This window comes from Rhamphochromis longiceps, linkage group LG15 (assembly GCF_057381845.1).
Source record: "Rhamphochromis longiceps isolate RC_006_pf linkage group LG15, R_longiceps_female_GT1.1, whole genome shotgun sequence".
NCBI lineage: Eukaryota > Metazoa > Chordata > Actinopteri > Cichliformes > Cichlidae > Rhamphochromis > Rhamphochromis longiceps.
In genome coordinates this window covers 22,173,393-22,190,944 of record NC_140571.1, presented here as the reverse complement: position 1 = coordinate 22,190,944, position 17,552 = coordinate 22,173,393, and the positions used below count along the sequence as shown (strand labels likewise).

At 40.8% G+C, this 17,552-nt stretch overlaps 1 protein-coding gene and 1 long non-coding RNA gene across 2 annotated transcripts; both read left to right on the top strand.

The window, feature by feature from the left end:
* Positions 1-6,354: 6,354 nt before the first annotated feature.
* On the top strand, positions 6,355-12,215 carry LOC146652641 (inositol polyphosphate-4-phosphatase type I A-like). Its single transcript, XM_085382951.1, has 3 exons — positions 6,355-6,963; positions 7,029-7,239; positions 8,287-12,215. Exons 1-2 carry the CDS (start codon positions 6,751-6,753, stop codon positions 7,080-7,082), a joined length of 267 nt encoding a protein of 88 aa, XP_085239077.1. The 5' UTR covers positions 6,355-6,750; the 3' UTR covers positions 7,083-7,239; positions 8,287-12,215.
* A 1,374-nt stretch (positions 12,216-13,589) lies between these two features.
* Positions 13,590-16,881, top strand: LOC146652640 (uncharacterized). Its single transcript, XR_014907604.1, has 4 exons — positions 13,590-13,727; positions 14,446-14,545; positions 15,640-15,684; positions 16,243-16,881. It is a non-coding gene; the product is annotated as an uncharacterized LOC146652640 (long non-coding RNA).
* Positions 16,882-17,552: the final 671 nt, after the last annotated feature.

Here is a 17,552-nt window from a genome sequence, read left to right as displayed (position 1 = left end):
TAAAATAACATCTTGATGCATTCTCAATCATCCAGGAAAGTCTCCAAAAGTTGATTCTGTTCATCTGGACGTAGCGTTTTGTGGGAGAAACGTTTCGTCACTCATCCAAGTGACTTCTTCAGTCTCAGCTGACTGCAGGTTTCCCCAAATCTTATAAACAGTAAATTTGTATAATGACTGAAACAGTCACAGAAGCGTTGGAGGTAGTCCGTAAGAGATTACAGGATGACCCCAACCTCAGCAACAGGACCACTCTCAGCAACGACCAAGTGTGTTTGCTTTTGGAGCTGTGTCTTCATTCCACCTACTTCACATACAAGGGTCAGTTCTACAGGCAGAAACACAGGTGTGCCATGGGCTCCCCAGTTTCACCCATCGTTGCTAATTTGTACATGGAAGAAGTGGAAAAGAGGGCTTTGCTATCCTACCCTGGAACACCACCAAGCCATTGGTTCAGATATGTGGATGACACCTGGGTGAAAATCAAATCTCAGGACGTACTACATTTCATGGATCACATTAACTCGGTGGACCGACACATCAAATTCACCAGGGAGGATATGAAAAGGGGCAGGTTAGCCTTCTTAGACTGTGACGTGTACCGTAAACCTACACATACGGATCAGTATCTAAGGTTTGACTCTCATCATCCACTGGAGCACAAACTGGGTGTCATTAGGACGCTACAACACGGAGCGAACACCATCCCCACAGACACAGCGGCCAGGAAAGCTGAAGAACAGCACATCAAGAAGGCCCTGAGTAAATGTGGTTATCCCAGCTGGACTTCTGTCAAAGCGGGAAAGGCACCTAAAGAAAGCTCCAGCTAATCCAGGAGAGAAGGACAACCACTGCCCAAGCAAAAACCTGTAGTGATCCCATATGTGTCAGGAGTATCAGAGCAATTGAGACGCATTTTTTCTAAACACCAGGTCTCTGTGGCTTTTAAACCCCAAAACACGCTGCGCCAAAAATTGGTCCACCCCAAGGATCGGGTCCCCCGACACAAACAGAGTAACATAGTAATGCCAGGAGGATTGCCAGGATTTATACATCGGGGAAACCAAACAACCTCTGGCGAAGCGGACGGCACAACACAGAAGAGCTACCTCGTCAGGCCAGGACTCTGCGGTCTATTTACACCTACAGACCAGTGGACACTCTTTCAATGATGAGGATGTGCACATCCTGGACAGGAGGAACGCTGGTTTGAGCGCGGAGTCCAGGAGGCCATTTACGTGAAAAGGGAAAGACCATCTCTGAATCGAGGAGGGGGCCTAAGGGTACATCTTTCGCCATCTTACAATGCTGTGATTGCAGCCATTCCCCAACTCTCTGTGAATGGTACTCATGGCCATTGATCAGTGGTCTTTGATCAGTGGGTTTTGGTCAGTGGTTGTTGATCAACGGTCATGAGAATTTGCATAATTATGATTAAGGAACTGACCTCCCAGCCCATTGTTCCCTCGGTGGGCTGGTTTCAGTCATTATACAAATGTACTGTTTATAAGATTTGGAGAACCCTGCAGTCAGCTGAGACTGAAGAAGTCACTTGGATGAGTGACGAAACGTTTCTCCCACAAAACGCTACGTTCAGATGAACAGAATCAACTTTTGGAGATAGAAAAACATAGTTTTTCATATAAACTTGATTATTGTCTGTTGTAGGGCTGCAAACGATTATTTTCATAGTCGACTAGTCATCAATTATTTTTGCGATTAGTCGACTAATCAGATCATGTATCCATTGGACGTAAAACATACGGCTTATTGCACCAGCATTCATCTGCTCTTATATAACTATAATTAGCTTACTGCTTGAAGTGTTTAAAGTATGTGCTAACTAAAAATAAAGACAAGATGATAGATTAGACTTTTCATGAAATTTGAAAATTGTCTCAGTGGTTTAATAAATTAAGTCGTCTGCTCTTTGCTCCCTAAAATTTAACAGGACATTGGAGTAAATTCTCGACCATCTCAAACTTCTGTTTAATCAGTTTTCTGTTTGACGTTTATTCAGATGTGTAAAATCTATAACTTTAATCTCAGCCAAACCGAATTACTCCGGAACAAATAAAACACTGAAAAAAGCCAAACAATAAAATTTTTAGGTTATCTAAGTGACTTATATATCATGTTTAACCTGAGTAGCAAAAGACCGCGGGGGTTTGAAAACGATGTGCCGGGTGTTCGCTGTTCTCCACGGATCTAGTGAGCCTTACCCCGGCTAGCTATCAAGCTGGTGGGTAACAGACGTCGCCGAAAACGTCGGTGCACTTTTGCAAATATGTGGTGTCTTGATAAACTGAGCAGATGTTTGAGGTTTACACAGCTACATTCTCTCTGAAAATATGTTAAACGTTTATTTTGTGACCCAGAAACAGTCATAAGAGTAATATTAAAACTAAGTAGCTGCCGCCATTGTTGGAAACTGGAATTGGCTGGGCTGCGCTATGAATCGGGTTTGGCCACAAAGGATACACCCGACCCATCCTTCAAATCTGGGGAAATGAAGAATGCATTGTCGACCACATTTGGAGGCGTCTTCGAATTTGGACAGCCTTCCTCCCGTCGCTGTAACGTAATCGGCCTCGTACACAGCTACGATACCGGAGACTGCTGCTTCTTCTTCTTCTTCTTCAGGGTTTAACTGCAGCTGGCATCCTTGTACATGCAGTGCTGCAATCTTCGGTTTCAGTCTGTTATTACACTGCTGTTTACCTACTGTTTATTCCTGCGTCTTTCGGGATCTTACAAAGTTTCAAACGACACGTCGACTAGTGGTGCAACCGATCGAAAATCTCTCGGATCGGATCACTGTTTTAAGTCAGTGAGCTGACCATAACTATTGCTTTTTCGAATCTTTGGATCACGTGCGTTTCAGCATCAGTTCGGATTACGGATCAACCGTGATCTGCTGCCCCACTAGCGTCGACTATTAAATATGTTGTTGACGATTTTGATAGTCGAAGTAATCGTGACTAGTCGAGGAATCATGGCAGCCCTATAGTCTGTAGCCCACATAATTAAACACTTTAGTTAGATAAAACGTGAGTTTTGATCTTATGTACTGTATAGCCTGTATAATAAATAAATATGTAGGCCAATAAGTACAAAATCCAGAGAGCTACACAACATGGGACGGTTCATTTACAAAGAAGTGGACAATTTTACAGAGTTTCATTAACTCTTCCAGTCACATATCCTGAAAAGGTTGAGTTAAATTGATTGTCCCCGGTGAATGGGAGGTGTCTGTTTACCTCGGAGATTGAGTGGCAGTCCACAGAGAAAAACTTTGGTCAGATCCGTCTTCATCTAATCCCAGCTAACTGAATTTTGTGTTTCTTCAGTGTTTGGCGGCATGATGTCGAGGATGTGCCGCTTCCTAACCACTGATGGGAACCACCTACGAGTGCTGGAGCAGATGGCTGAGAGTGTCCTGTCTCTAAACGTTCCCAGACAGCCTTAGATGTAAACTGGGATGGTTTGCATCTAAGAGTGAAGTTGCAGGAATGACAGTGAGCACCTTCAAGTCAAGGGCCATGGTCTTCAGCAAAGAAAGAGCAGAGTCCTATCTCCAGGTCAGGGATGACTCGCTGCATCAAATGGAGAATTTTGGTACCTCAAGGTCTTATTCACAAATGAAGGGAGAACAGAGCGGGAGGTTGACAGACAGATTGGGGCTCTGTTGTTTTGAAGTAAGAGTTAAGCATAAAAGTGAAGCTGTTGATTTATCGGTCAATCTACCTCTCCACCATCAACTATGGTCGTGAGCTTTAGATAGTGACAGAAAGAATGAGATGGCAGATATAAGTGACAAAATAACCCTTCTCTGAAGGGTAGACAGCCTTTGCCTTTGTGATAGGATGAAGAGTTCAGTCATTGGGGAGGCATTTGGATTAGAGCCACTGCTCCTTCACATCGAAAGGAGGCAGCTGATGTGATTCTGGCATGTGATTTGGATGCCTTCTGGACACCACCTGCATGAGGTGTTTTAGGCATGTCCTGGAGGTAGGAGGCCCCAGGGCAAACTGAGGGCTCGGTGGAGAGATTACATTTCACAGTTGGCTTGGAAATAATTCAGTTTTCCCCTAGATGAGCTGGAAGAGGTGGCTGGCAAAAGGGAGGTCTAAGTTTCTCTCCTTAGATTGACCAAACCCATGACCTTGAACCTGGATATATAGGACAGGGAGGATGAATAAAAGGATGTTACATTAAACCAGTGGTTCCCAAACCTTTTTTTTTTTTTTTTGCTAGGCCCCTGTTTGTTTTACAAGAAAATCTTCGCAGCCCCCCGGCACAAACACATCCTCAAACCACACACAGCCATTTATTGTTTTCAAACTCCACTGCAGTTTCTTTCACACCTCAAACCTTTAAAAAACCAAAAGCAAACAAATAAAAGTAAACTACAATAAATTACAGGTTGCAACAAAATAAACTAATACCACCTTTATTTTAAGTGTAGTTGTTTCATTCCCCCTTTGTAAGAATAATTTTTCAAAACATGCCTCTGTGCAAAGTGGGTTTAAAAACATAAAACGTGATTTGGACAGGGGAAATGGGTTTTGGTTTAGACACAAATACATATGATTAAAAAAAAATCGTCTTGTGATCGCACATACTTCTTTTTGTGCCTCTAAAACATCCTTGTTTGTCTTTCCAGAACAGACATATGATGTCATAACTGTCGGAGCACCGGCCTCTCACTGCCAGGGTTTCTAAAAATGGCGTTCTGAGGAAGCTCATCCAGAAGTTTGAGGAAGCAAAGAAACAGTAAGTTGAGAGTAAAGTCGGGCGTCACATTAGGGCTGGGCGATATGGCCTAAAATCCATATCGCGGTATAATTTGAAGCACGTGCGGTAAAGATATATATCGCGAAATATTCTTTTCTTCTGTATAACATATTTTCCACACTATATGACACACTTAATTAATTTTCTCAAAAATCGAAAGTGTGCCTATGAATTCTGGTTGTGCTTATCTGACCTCGAACCGATTTTGGCGTGCAGAAATCTGTTAAAAAATGTTTTAGTACAACTTTGGTAAGCTGCACTGCTTGATGGATTGTCAGAGCATTACGGCTGCCGTAGTGAGGAGCTTCACGGAGTAATCTGGGTCCAAAACTCCGTGGGCTTCAGCTCCCAAAGTCAAACGAACACTGAGAGTTAAAAACGGTCTAAATTCTTTCATCTTTAATGAAATCATCAACCTTGCTGCTTTACCAGGTGTAACAATTAAGTTTAACATCCATGAATCAATGAAAACAGAATTTATTAAATTTAACGGAGTTACAAGTTAACAGGAAGTTAGCTTGCTAGTTTCCATCTAAACATTTCATACCATGTTCTGACTGAGAGATTTTTTAAACTAATTAAAACGTACAGCTCTGCTACCACTTCCAACATAAATGAAGACAGAAAACTGGCGTTTGCAGGGTTACTGAAGTTGGACTACCTGGTATATAATGTTGTGCTACGTGATTGCTAGCGACACAGCTTTGTTAGCATAACATTAGCACAGTGAAGCTGGAGGATGAACGCCAGCTTCACTTTTTTCCACTTGATAAAAGTTAACGTGAGGGACAAATGCAATCGCATAGCGATGACCTCTGCTCCTGGTTTTGGGGTTTTATATTTTGCTTTATTCGTCTTGTGATTTGTCGTTTTTGGTCATCTTGTTTCTTCAATTTCTGCATTAATACTTCAGTTCCCATTTTATGGCTTCCTCTTAATTTTGCTTTTGTTACTTTTCCAATCAGCGTAAACGAGGAGGAATGGTGAGTCCTTGCACTGCTTTGCTTGTTTTCATTTGACTGAACTAACTTCATTAGAGTTATTTGATATTGTATTTTGCACTATCCTACTGTATATTACTGTAATAGTAGTATTCTTATTGTATATATGGTATATCTTATTCCTCTGTCTCTCTTGCTGCATTGAGTATGTGTATGACTAAAGAATTTCCCTCGGGATAAATAAAGTTCTTCTTATCTTATCCTTAAGATTTGTACAACAAAGTATTTTCAGTTTTAAGCTGGAAGAATGGGGTTTTGCACAGCTTATCATGTTAATGCAAGGAAAAAAGGGCACGTAGCGCATCGGTGATGTGTTCACTAATATAGAACTAAAATGTGTGTTAGCTTAAAATGAGCAAATCCTTTGTCACAAAGTTGTATATGAATACTGCTCATTGTATACATTCAGTCATTTTAAAGTCTATCAAAAACATGTTTCTGTGCTTGGAAAGTCAAATCCTGACAATATTAATGAGACGTTTCTAAAATTCTTCTACACAGATGGTCTGAATTTGTGAAGCGAGTGGTATCGCATTTATCAAAGTCGGCTCCTCGTTGTTTTTTCTAAGCCACGATTAGGCTCATTGAGAGCAGGCATGTGCATGCAGACAGTGTTTGTTTTTACATCTGGTGGGTAACGTCCCTCCCTATATTTTTGGAACAGTACCTCTGAAGCTTGATTTAGATTTCTGCAGGAAATTTACGTTCTAACTTCAGATGTAACACCTCTTAACACTAAACCGGTCCATCATGCTGTTGTTTCCAGTTACAGCGTATATTTCCTGCTGAAGCATATTTCAGGCATAAGACAGAAACATTACAAAAATATACACCTGCAGGCCACTCTATTGTCTTTATTTGACTAAATGCACTAAATTGCTGCCACAAGCTTTTGAACACATGTACCTAATAAAGTGGCTGGTGAGTGTCCTCAGTCCCAGCTCGGATACAGATGTGTCGGTGTGTCTTTGTTCCCTGCAGTAGTGCCCTCTCCAGCTCAGTCATCATCCACATACCCCAGGACACTGTCCGAGCCAAAGAGATCATCGCCTACGTCAACACGCTGAAGACTCAGGTCAGCTATTACGCAGAGAGGCTGTCTCAAGCTGCCAAAGACCAATCGGCCAGCGGACTGGAGTGGACGCTCGCCAGTCTGGTTGACAAGGTACTAAAAGTGTTTGACGTTACGTGGGGACGCTTCATATTTCATTCATACCCTCTTCCTTTCAGACCCGTCAGCTGGTGGCAGTGTGCGGCTGCAAGCTGCTAGCTTCAGCTATTTAGGCCCTGAACGCAGTACGAGTACATCGCAACCAAAGCTTCTCCTTCCGCTGAGTCTGAACAAGTAGTGCTCCGCAATGACAAGGATACGCTGAGAGCAAAGTACAGCGGTCACAACAGCCAGTCGTCACTGCACGTGGACTGGCACGAAGAGGAGTGGGTGAGTTGATCAGCAGTTATTGGCTGTTTTCTGATTCCAGATTTTTTATTTCTTTAGCATGACAACAGACAAGCTTAGTTTCTTGGCACACATTGTGGATACAGCTTGATATCTTAACTACACTCTGAACTCTGTTTTTCTTTTCTTGTTGCTTCTTCTTCTTCTTGAGTCATCCCTCTCATGTTGATTTCCAGCTCAGGTCACTCCTTACTTTTAAGAAGTTGGAGGATTCGTGAGCAGATTTTTCCTTCACCATATCAGCCGACTTTATTCTATGAGAAAATACTCTTAAATGACTCGTCTTTAAAAAGTGTTCAGTGTTTTATGTCTGGTCTGTGTGTCATCTTTGTCTTTACAATGTTGCAGCAATACTTTAGTAATGATATGATATGATATGATATGATATACCTTTATTAGTCCCACAAGGGGAAATTTAAATGTTGGTTTAGTGTAAGCTCAGCTTTTTAACTAATGTAAGAAGTGTTATGACTGACTCGTTTTTAATACCTAAATCTGGCCTCAGTGCACAAACCTAAATGAATCGGTACATATGAAAGCGCCCAAGTCACGAGCTGTGTTCAAGGACATGGATAAAACAAAAAGGTTCAAATTTGTGCCCAAAAACCCCACAAATCAGTGTCACTGTTTTAAAATCTGCTGCGAGACCGCTCTAAATGTCAGCTTTTTCTTTACGTAAAGACTGGGGTCTGTAACATATCAGCTCGTTTCTTATTTATTAAAGAACATGCCTGACACCAGGCTTTTGAGTTAACGGCTCCATTCGATCTCTGCAAGTATTTTTAAGTATTTTTAGGTTCTTTCCAGCAGGATTTGTGGCTAGTTCTGGAGCTTGACCCTAAAAGATTTCAGTGTGTCGGTGCTTCTGCTTTCCCTGTTGTCCTTCTCTTCCGTCTTTATTTCTGTTTCTGTCAAATTTAAAAACAACTGCACTCTGAAATACACACTCTTTGCAAGATGTTGTCTAAACTAGTGGTTGGAAGGCATATTTGTGTTTGGTCTCTGATGGTTTATTTACACTTTTTGCAGGCCACGCCCACGGACTACAGCGCCATGATGAGCAACAAAGCCAAGAAGTCTATTGACTTCCTTCTGATGCAGGACACCGCCCCGACGATAGCCACGGACGTGTCACTGCAGTACCGCCTCGACATCGTCTTCTGCCAAACGGTCACCTACACATATTTTAATTATTGTATGTCTGAGCTGATGCGTTTATCCTGGAGTGACTCAGAGTGAAGGAGAAGGCCAAGAAGAAGTGTAAATATCATAGAAGCAAGGAGTTCAGAGCTCTACGACTTAGTGTCTTTATGGTATTTATGTGTGTAATGGAGACCAGGGGTTCCATTACCCTTACTTGTATTTTTATTAATTGACTGACTGATTTGTATTTAAAAACCGTAATGAAGAAAAACACACACTGGTTGATTGTGATTCTTTATTAGGCTTTTTGGGTTGTTATTTAAGTGACTCGTTAAAGGTGAAGAGACAGGGGGACTGGCCATCCTACCTGTGTCAGGAAAAGAACCTGTGTTAGAGCTGTTCACATTTAATCATTTGTCTGTAACCTAAATTAGTTGTATATGTAAAAAGAGAAGTGTTAACAGTACTCACTTTGTAAAGAGTAAAAGCAGCTCAATCACCTGCTTATGAGCTCCTGGAGAAAACCAATGTGCCAGGCTAGGGGAGTGTGTTGGAGTGATTTTGTTAAAAGTTGTCATTATTGTGCTTGGACCTTGTCTTGAACTGTATGTTCAGATATTTTCTGTTCCTCCCCCACATGTAGGATGTTGGGGATGTTACTAGCTATAGTTTTCAACTGCAGGCACAATCTATGTAAGATTCTGGTTTCCTTATTTGGTAAGGAATGTTCACTTCCTGCCCTTTATGGGCTCACCATGTAAATGGTGGACTGTTAGAGAGGTTAAGCCATATACGAGGTTGAGGGGAGATGACCCTTTTATGACTAGAGATGCGGTTAAAACGTTTGTAAGCAGGAAGTCACGTATACAGACACACATACACTCTCTCTCACTCACACACACACACACACACACACACACACACACACACACACACACACACACACACACACACACACACACACAGTGCCTTAGCTTTTACCACACAACATATGGGGTTTACAATGGGCGGTTGTGTAACTGTTTTCATTCAATAAAAGGCTGCGAGTGGAGGCTGGAGTTGGAGTTGTCTGAGTTTGGGTGTAGAGCTTGCAACTCTGAGAATCCGACCAGGCTTCCCCTGCACAAGTAAAAACCAATCGAACTCTGATTGTCTTACTTTGTTCTGAGTCAGCGAGGGCTGAAACCTAACTGTGTGGTTAAGGTGTTTTAATGCAGCGGTCCCCAACCGCCGGGCCACGGACCGTCGTTTGGTCGAGAGATGAGGCTCGGGTGTGAAATGTATGGTTTTCAGAGTTTTTATCGTTTTTTATCGTTATTTTGTTATCGTTTTTATCGTTAACTCTGTTTTCCTGGGTCTTTCACGTGTGTTATGAATAAATCTTCTTTTTTTCCGGTATCGGTACTAGTTTTATTTTGTTGTATTTATCTGTGACACCTTAAAGGCCGGTCCGTGAAAATATTGTCGGGCATAAACCGGTCCGTGGCGCAAAAAAGGTTGGGGACCGCTGTTTTAATGTATATAGAAGAGACTGAAGTTTATATGTTATGGAGTTATTTATAGGACTTGTTACAAATCTTCATATGTCTATGATGTGTTATATCAGCCCGTTCTCACTCCCGAGGCGTAACATGTCGACGTTTTGTCACGTCCCGCGGCGTTCCTGAGGAACGTGAAAGGAGACCTTCGGCGTTCTTATGGTACGCGGCGGGCTATGGCTGGAATCCAGTGCAATGACGCTCCCGCGGTAATAGACGTTCCAGCCCTGTATTCCAGCCCTAAACCTAACCTTATCCCTAGCCCTGACCATAACCTTATTCCTGACCTTAACCAGGACTTTAATGATGTTAAATAGCGTGTTTCTAAGCGATTTGAAGAAAAAGAGCAAACATGTGTAGATTCAGTCCAGACAGTTCTCATATTTCCTCTTTTTTCCGAGGTTGTCATTTAGGAACGTGGTGGGTAGCCGAAAACGTAATATGGTGACGATTTGTCACCTAGCGTAAAATGTTACGCTTTGGGAGTGAGAACGTGTTGGTTATATTGTAGTGGTTTTCTTATGGGGAGGGTTTTGTTTCCCTTTGGTTTGCTGACCCCCAGACTTGGTCTATTCCAGATGCTCACCTGAATCAGGTAGAGTATAACAGGAAGCCATTTGCTTTTCAGAAGGGTTGGATTCTTTGCTGTATCACCATGTGTTCTCATTAATAAAGTACATTTTACTCCAGTCTCGTGCTATTTTAGTGGAAGTGACCCATGACCGTCGGCCAAAACTGACAATATGACTATTAAAAGTCTGAGTAATACTGTAATTTTCTGCTGCTCATTCCTGTGCAATATCCCATCTGACCTCCCGTCATATTTCTTTTCAAGATTTTCTTATTTAATCACTAGTGTACATATATTTATAGATACATATATATATATATTTAGTCATCTTTTCTCTTTTACCACGTCTCTCTAATATTTTGCTCTTTACTATTTTTCTATTTTTTATTTTATTTTATTATATTTTATTATATTTTCTTCTACTGTACCATGCTGCTGAGTGACTGCTGCTCGTCAAACACATTTCATTGCAATGTTGACCCTGTGCTAACTTGCATATGACAAATAAAACTGAAAACTGATAAAACTGAAAACAGTAAAGGCAAAGGGAACACATCAAGTAAGGATTTCACACTCCCACTCACAACGGCACTTTCAAAGCATAAAGCCAAATGCTTCAAAATTTCATTTTGAAGCATTTTAAAAATGAATGTGTTTGAGTTTCATTGCTCCAAAGCAATGTTTTCATATAAGCAAGATAACCAGTTTGCAACCATGTAAGTACAGTCCTCTATTGTGAACAGACGTGTTGGCAATCTGTCTGCGTTTATAAATTAGACAACAGTTATTTGCAGATCTTCATCAATCTGCCTGAGAGTGATTGCAGTCGGTCTGAGTTGGACTGCAACTGTTTTGAGTCAGGTTGCCTCCAAGGAGGCAGTTTATTATTTTCCTTTCCTAGTTGGACAGATGGCTGTTGTTTTGTTTTTACTGTAGTGTGCTGGGCCATTAATGGCTCAGGGGCTGCAGCGTATCCGCGCCAACACCTAAGGCCAACGTGGAATCACCGGTCAGACTAACATAAAGAAAGAATCTGTTAAATTACACATTTGTATTCATTAAGTCACAGACAATGAAAACAAGCAGAAATCAAGATGTAATATTTTTATAATTTTATTGATGTTAAATTAAAGTCCCAGCTTAGTTATGTTATCAGTGCAAGTCACTTCAATCTGTATAGCACCAAAGGAAACAATGGTGTTTTCAAGGTGCTTCACACTGTAAGGTAACAACTTACAGTATTAAAAAGAAAACCCCAAAAGAACAAACCCCTCTGAGCAAGCACGAGGCGACAGTGGGAAGGAAAAACTCCCTTTTAAGAGGAAGAAACCTTCGACAGAACCAGGCTCAGGGCGGGGTGGCCATCTGCCGCGACCATTCCTGGGGATTTCAAAAATGACTTGATCTGATCTAAATGTAAAACTAGCTCATTTAAAGTGTCCAGTGAGTTTTAGAAAATATTTTGCTGTTGATATCACGATGTCACTATAAAGTGGAAACTTTGTTTCTTCCCTTACACCTCCCAAAAAATGCCCGCACCGATGAGAAGCACTTAGATATGCAACTTGGTTCTGTGAATATCTTTCTTTTGAAAGTTTTAACAATATCTTCATCAAGATTTTGGAAGTTTAATTGCCAGAATGTCACCAAAGATGCATGCTTCCATCTTTTACAGAGGGATTTGAAAACCCTCTCGCTGAGTTTCTTGAACTTCTCTGGTGGGATTTTGTCGTATCTGGCCCTGATTTCAATCCAGATTTTCATGGTAAGCCGGTTGGAGATAGCTTCAGCACTTTCAATGCTGAAGACTGTGCCTGATTTTTTTGCAACCTGGGAAATCAGTCCTTCCACAAAGATTTCCACTGAAAATCTGCATCTTTCTTTCTTTTCATATGATTCCAGTCTATCAGTAACTGTTACTGCCAACAGGTGTTCTTGGAATACTGAAGTAGTTATGATATTAAATATTGGTTGTTCCATTAAATTCATTGAATCCTCCTCCCCACTCCTCCCCATTTCCAATGATATTAGTGACAATTTATGTAATTTGTCACAAATATCAGTGAAAATCGCATTAGCAATGCAGTCAAAATAATTCTGCACTTTTCGGTCTAAATGCAAATCCATCCCCTTGAATTTGTCCAAGAGTAGATCCAACAAACGTTTTTGGTGAGAATGAGGGCACTTTAAAAGTTTACCAAGCTTTGAAAGCACAGCCTGAATTAATGTCTCTAACCATCTTTCAAAGTCTAAGGTTTTTTCAGGTGGCTCACAGTCTACAGAAGATCTGTGATGCTGTATCTTTTTATATGACTCCGTTTGACTTACGTTTGTTAACGGTGGGATGCTGGCTTCATGTTCAACACAGGATTTCTGCTGCTGGGGATCTGGAATTGGATTGTTTTCTGCTTTTGCAGCACTGTGTTGGTCAGCATTTTGACAGCTTTCTTCTGTGTTAGCTGTTTCTTGGCTGTTAGCATCTATATTCTGTGCTGTATCAAACTCCTGCTCAGCAGAATCGTCCAAAAATTTCACACGTGACAAAACCGTTTTGCCAGTAGTGGTGTGGACAGAACAGTTTTCATGTACAGGGGAGTTCTGGGAAGACCTCAGTGGTGATACTGCTACTGACTGTTCACACAGGTCCATTACGTCCTCTACAAAACCTACAAGCCGCTTAGCGGTGAAGCAATCCGGATAGCCTGAGATAAGCTCTCCCCACTGCTTGATCGAAAAACTACTGAACAAGTTATTCAAGAGGGATACCAAAGCATGTACTGTAGAATTATCCCCATTGGTCTGAACTGTTTCATCATTTGTCATTGTGTTACAGTTCGAGCTTGCCATTTCACTTTTTTGTTTTTTATGTCTAAAATGTTGTTTTGTGTTAAACTCCGTGTTTGAACGTTTAAAGCGCTGCTGTCCCGCTGTGTGAATGCGTTTCAACTGAACAGCCAGGTCTATATATAAGGTCGGTTTAAGGTTTCTTTGTAACGTCACCTGACGTTTCTTTGTAACGTCAGGTGACGTTACAAAGAAACGTCACCAGTCAAAGGACTGGCCCGCCCCGTCATAACGAAAGGGGCGGGACAAATCTGTTGCTTAGCAACTGAAAAAAAGGCACACCGCGCTGAATGCTACATCCGGCCTGCGACGGTACACCGCCTCCGCACCACCGTTTAAACATGAAGTGTGGATGTTAGAAGATCCCAAATATGGTGAGCTACTGGGAAATTACTCACGTTTTTGTTCTTGAGAGTGAGCGATAATAAGCGACATTTTATTGAGAAATTACAGTAGTCTGTCTACAAAAACTACAAAAATGACCTAAATAAGACAGAAGTACACATTCATTTTTATCGTTTTGTCAACAACAGGGCGCATGAGGTTTGTTCAGTATTTGTTGTGTCTACAAGGCTCAGGCGCCCCCATGAAGTGTCTTATTTGTATAGTTGAAAGCATTATAAAGGAACGCAAAACTAAATTACATATAATTATAATTCTTGGCACTTTCTGGTGTGTGTGAGTTAGTGTTTCTCTTTATGATTTGTGGGTCCAGCATCAAATTTAGAATCCTTCCCATCACACATGAGGTCTTGAATAATCATCTTATTTTAAAGACCTCGTAGTTTGATAGTTTGCTCTCAGACTGTGGGCTTCCTTGTGGTTTTTAGGATATTTAGAAGTAGAAGGGGATCATCCTTCTGTGGAACCAGCTCCCAGTTTGAATGCAGGAGACGGACACTATCTCTACTTTTAAGATTAAGTTTCAAAGTTACCTTTTTGCCAACGCATATAGCTAGGGCTGAATCAGGTGACCATGAATCCTCCCTTAGTTACCCTGGGACTACCCTGCTGGGGGATTCCCACCATGTGTTTATACACCTCTCTGCATTCAATAATTAGTTCTTGTTCATCTCTGGCTCTCGTCCACAGTGTGTCTTTTGTCCCCTTTTTCGTCTCCTCATCCCCAAAGGGTCGCAGCGGGCCGCCCCTCCCTGACCGTGGTTCTGCCAGAGGGTGCTTCCTGTTAAAAGTGAGTTGTTCCTTCCCACTGTATTGAGGTTTTTTCTTTTTAATTGTAGACTTTCTACCTTACAATCTATACCACCTCGAGGAGACTGTTGTTGTGATTCAGCTCTGCATAAATACAATTAAATCGAATTAAGTGGGTTCAGCTGTTTTGTGAAATAAATGTGAGTGACATGGTAAGTAATAGCCTGCATGTAACTCATGGTAAGAAGAGCAATATCGCCCCCTCCTGGTTCAACCTTTTTTTCTTTGCAGTAATCTTTCCAATAATAATACATATGCACTAACCTCATGCTTGCTGTTAACAATAGCCTAAAGACACAAAATCAAGTTTAGTTTTTTCCTTAAGTTTATGTTTTTTTTTATATGGTTGGCATTTATTTTGTTTCTTTTTAATAATTATATTGATTCTATTGATTGTTTGCCAAGCACTGAGGTCTCTGCTTAGACTGTGCTACTGGGATCACTGATTTAAAAATGAGGCAAAAGCACCAAAGTTGTGCTCAAAAATAGTACAGTGAGCTACAAGCTGTTGCTGTAGTAATTCTAACACACTTATTGTTTTTAAATACATACATGTTTAGTTCTTTTAAACCTAATTATATATTTTTTTTTGCAAAAGTGTCACCTAAACACCCAAATATACGTAATTCAAAACTTACTTTAATTATTACCCATTTGGCTGGTAACATGGACCCAGTCTGATGGATAGTTACTGAACAGATAGTCTTTTCTTTAAAGGCTGCATTCAGAGCAAATCATTGTAAAAACAAGACAAGTCAATAAAAAACAAGTAATAACTATAATACTAAACTACAATAGAGAGAAAATCCAGTAAATATAATTATATTATGTAAAAAATATACAAATATTTACCTCTAATTTAAAAAGACATTACAAGGGTACTAGTTTCATTTTAATCTAAACATAATCTAAATTGACACTAAATCAGTTTAAATATTACAGCTGAAGGTGATTTTAATAAATGTACTGCTGCTTGACTTTGTTTTACTACTGCAGTATAATTTATCATGTACAAAAGCTCCAAATGTTGTTTCTCTGACTTAATGTTCTGATGACGTTTGTGTTACTTTGCAGGAAATAGTCAGGACCCAGATGAACCTGTGCTGGAATTCAGTGTGGGTGAGTAATATGAGCATTTATGAAGGCTGTCCATGACCTGTAATTAAATTTAGCGTCATTAGTGCCACTCATTGCAAGTGACAGTGCACATGCTTTCAGCATGGAGTCTGCTCTTATGGTAGCAAAATAAATTCAGAAAATCTCCATCAAAAAGCAGCTCAGCAGCAGAAATATATATGGTCAGCTGGTTGTGAGTTAATGAGCATGTGAAATCAGTGTGAACATTTTGAAACAACAACTCTCCAACCTCGTAATTGTAAGACTGCCTGTGCAGCCACAGGAGCCTTCAGAGAGTCTTCCTGCTTGTCTCTTGGGTTGATTTGCTCGTGTTTTCTCACCCAGTCAATGACTGTAAAAGGGCTGGACTAATTGGAGGCAGGTGTAATTGATTGCACTGATATGCTAGTCTACTTATAGCCCACATTACAAACACTGCTGTGTTATTTTGTCTCTCAGTGCAGGTATGTAATGTGACAAAACCTCTAATGATCTGATATGTTTGGGATGGATGGGCTGTGAATTATATAGTGAATTGTCTTATTTTGTCGCTCTGTGCAGGCTTTCTACTTACAGGGTGGTGGGTCTCAGAGGACAATTGCTACCCCTGTTGAAGTGAACAACGTGTGGAGTGCAACTGGCTTTGTGGCATAGCTGGCTCTGGCCTTGGACTGTGTGTTTTTACTTTGTACCTAAATGGGACACTGGACTTTTAACTACTATTCATTGTGTTTATAAATAAAATTTTAGAATTTTATTGACTGTCATCTTTTTGCCCACGGTGGAGACGGTTGGTCAGACCTAGAATCTGTGTGTGTGTGTGTGTGTGTGTCATCAGCAGGGTTTTGCATAAAAGAGTGTGAGCAGGTCAAAAGGTCAATTCATTTATTGTAGTTTTATGGCAGCACCCTCTAGTGGCCTTGAAGCAAACAGTCTCCTAACTAAGCCATGGCATCTCTGGTCTCTCCTACTTTTGTGTGCTCTGCTGGAGGAGCAGCATTGGATCTAGTGATACTGAGTAAGCTGATTAGGACAGGCCTGGAGAAATGTGGTTTGCATGAAGTATCAGGAAAAAAACAACCTTGTATTGTAAAATAATAATACACGAATAATAAATACTTTTCATGACATTCAGATTTCTGGACTCACGAGTTCATAGAACATTAATGTTACGAAACATTGAGAAGTCTTAAAACTACATTGTATACTTATTATTTATTTACTTTAATCAGATTTGACTGGTATTTTTAAACATTACGTTTTTGTTCCTTCAACTATTGTATTTAAGCTTATGACTCACTCACAGTATGTTTATATAACTGCCTAAAAAACGGTGAGGATGTGGCCGCAGTGGCTGAGAAGCAAGAACTTTGCTTTGTCTTTTTTTTTTCTTTTTTCTTTTTTAATTGGGAAGCATAAATGAACATACCAGAAAACCCTGCACGAAGGAGCCATATTTGTTTTTTGTGTGTGCATAAGATGACGCTTTAGTATTATTACACATATGATAAGGATGTTAGCATGCAACACACAAACTCAAGTGGTGTTGCCAAGATAGTTGCTGACTGGCAAGAAACTTCTAGAAGAAATCTGGTGACAGTCCAAAGCACAAATTAGATATTCACTGAGATATTCAACATCTCTTTATCTCAGTCGGTGATCCCCACATGCTTCAAAGAGTCCATCATTGTTCCTGTCCCGAAGAAACCCCACCCTGCTTCTTTCAATGACTATCGCCCTGTAGCCCTCACCTCAGTAGTGATGAAGTGCTTTGAACGCCTGGTCAGAGACTTCATCATTTCTTCACTACCAGACACACTGGACCCACTACAGTTCGCTTACCGTCCAAATCGTTCCACAGACGATGCCAT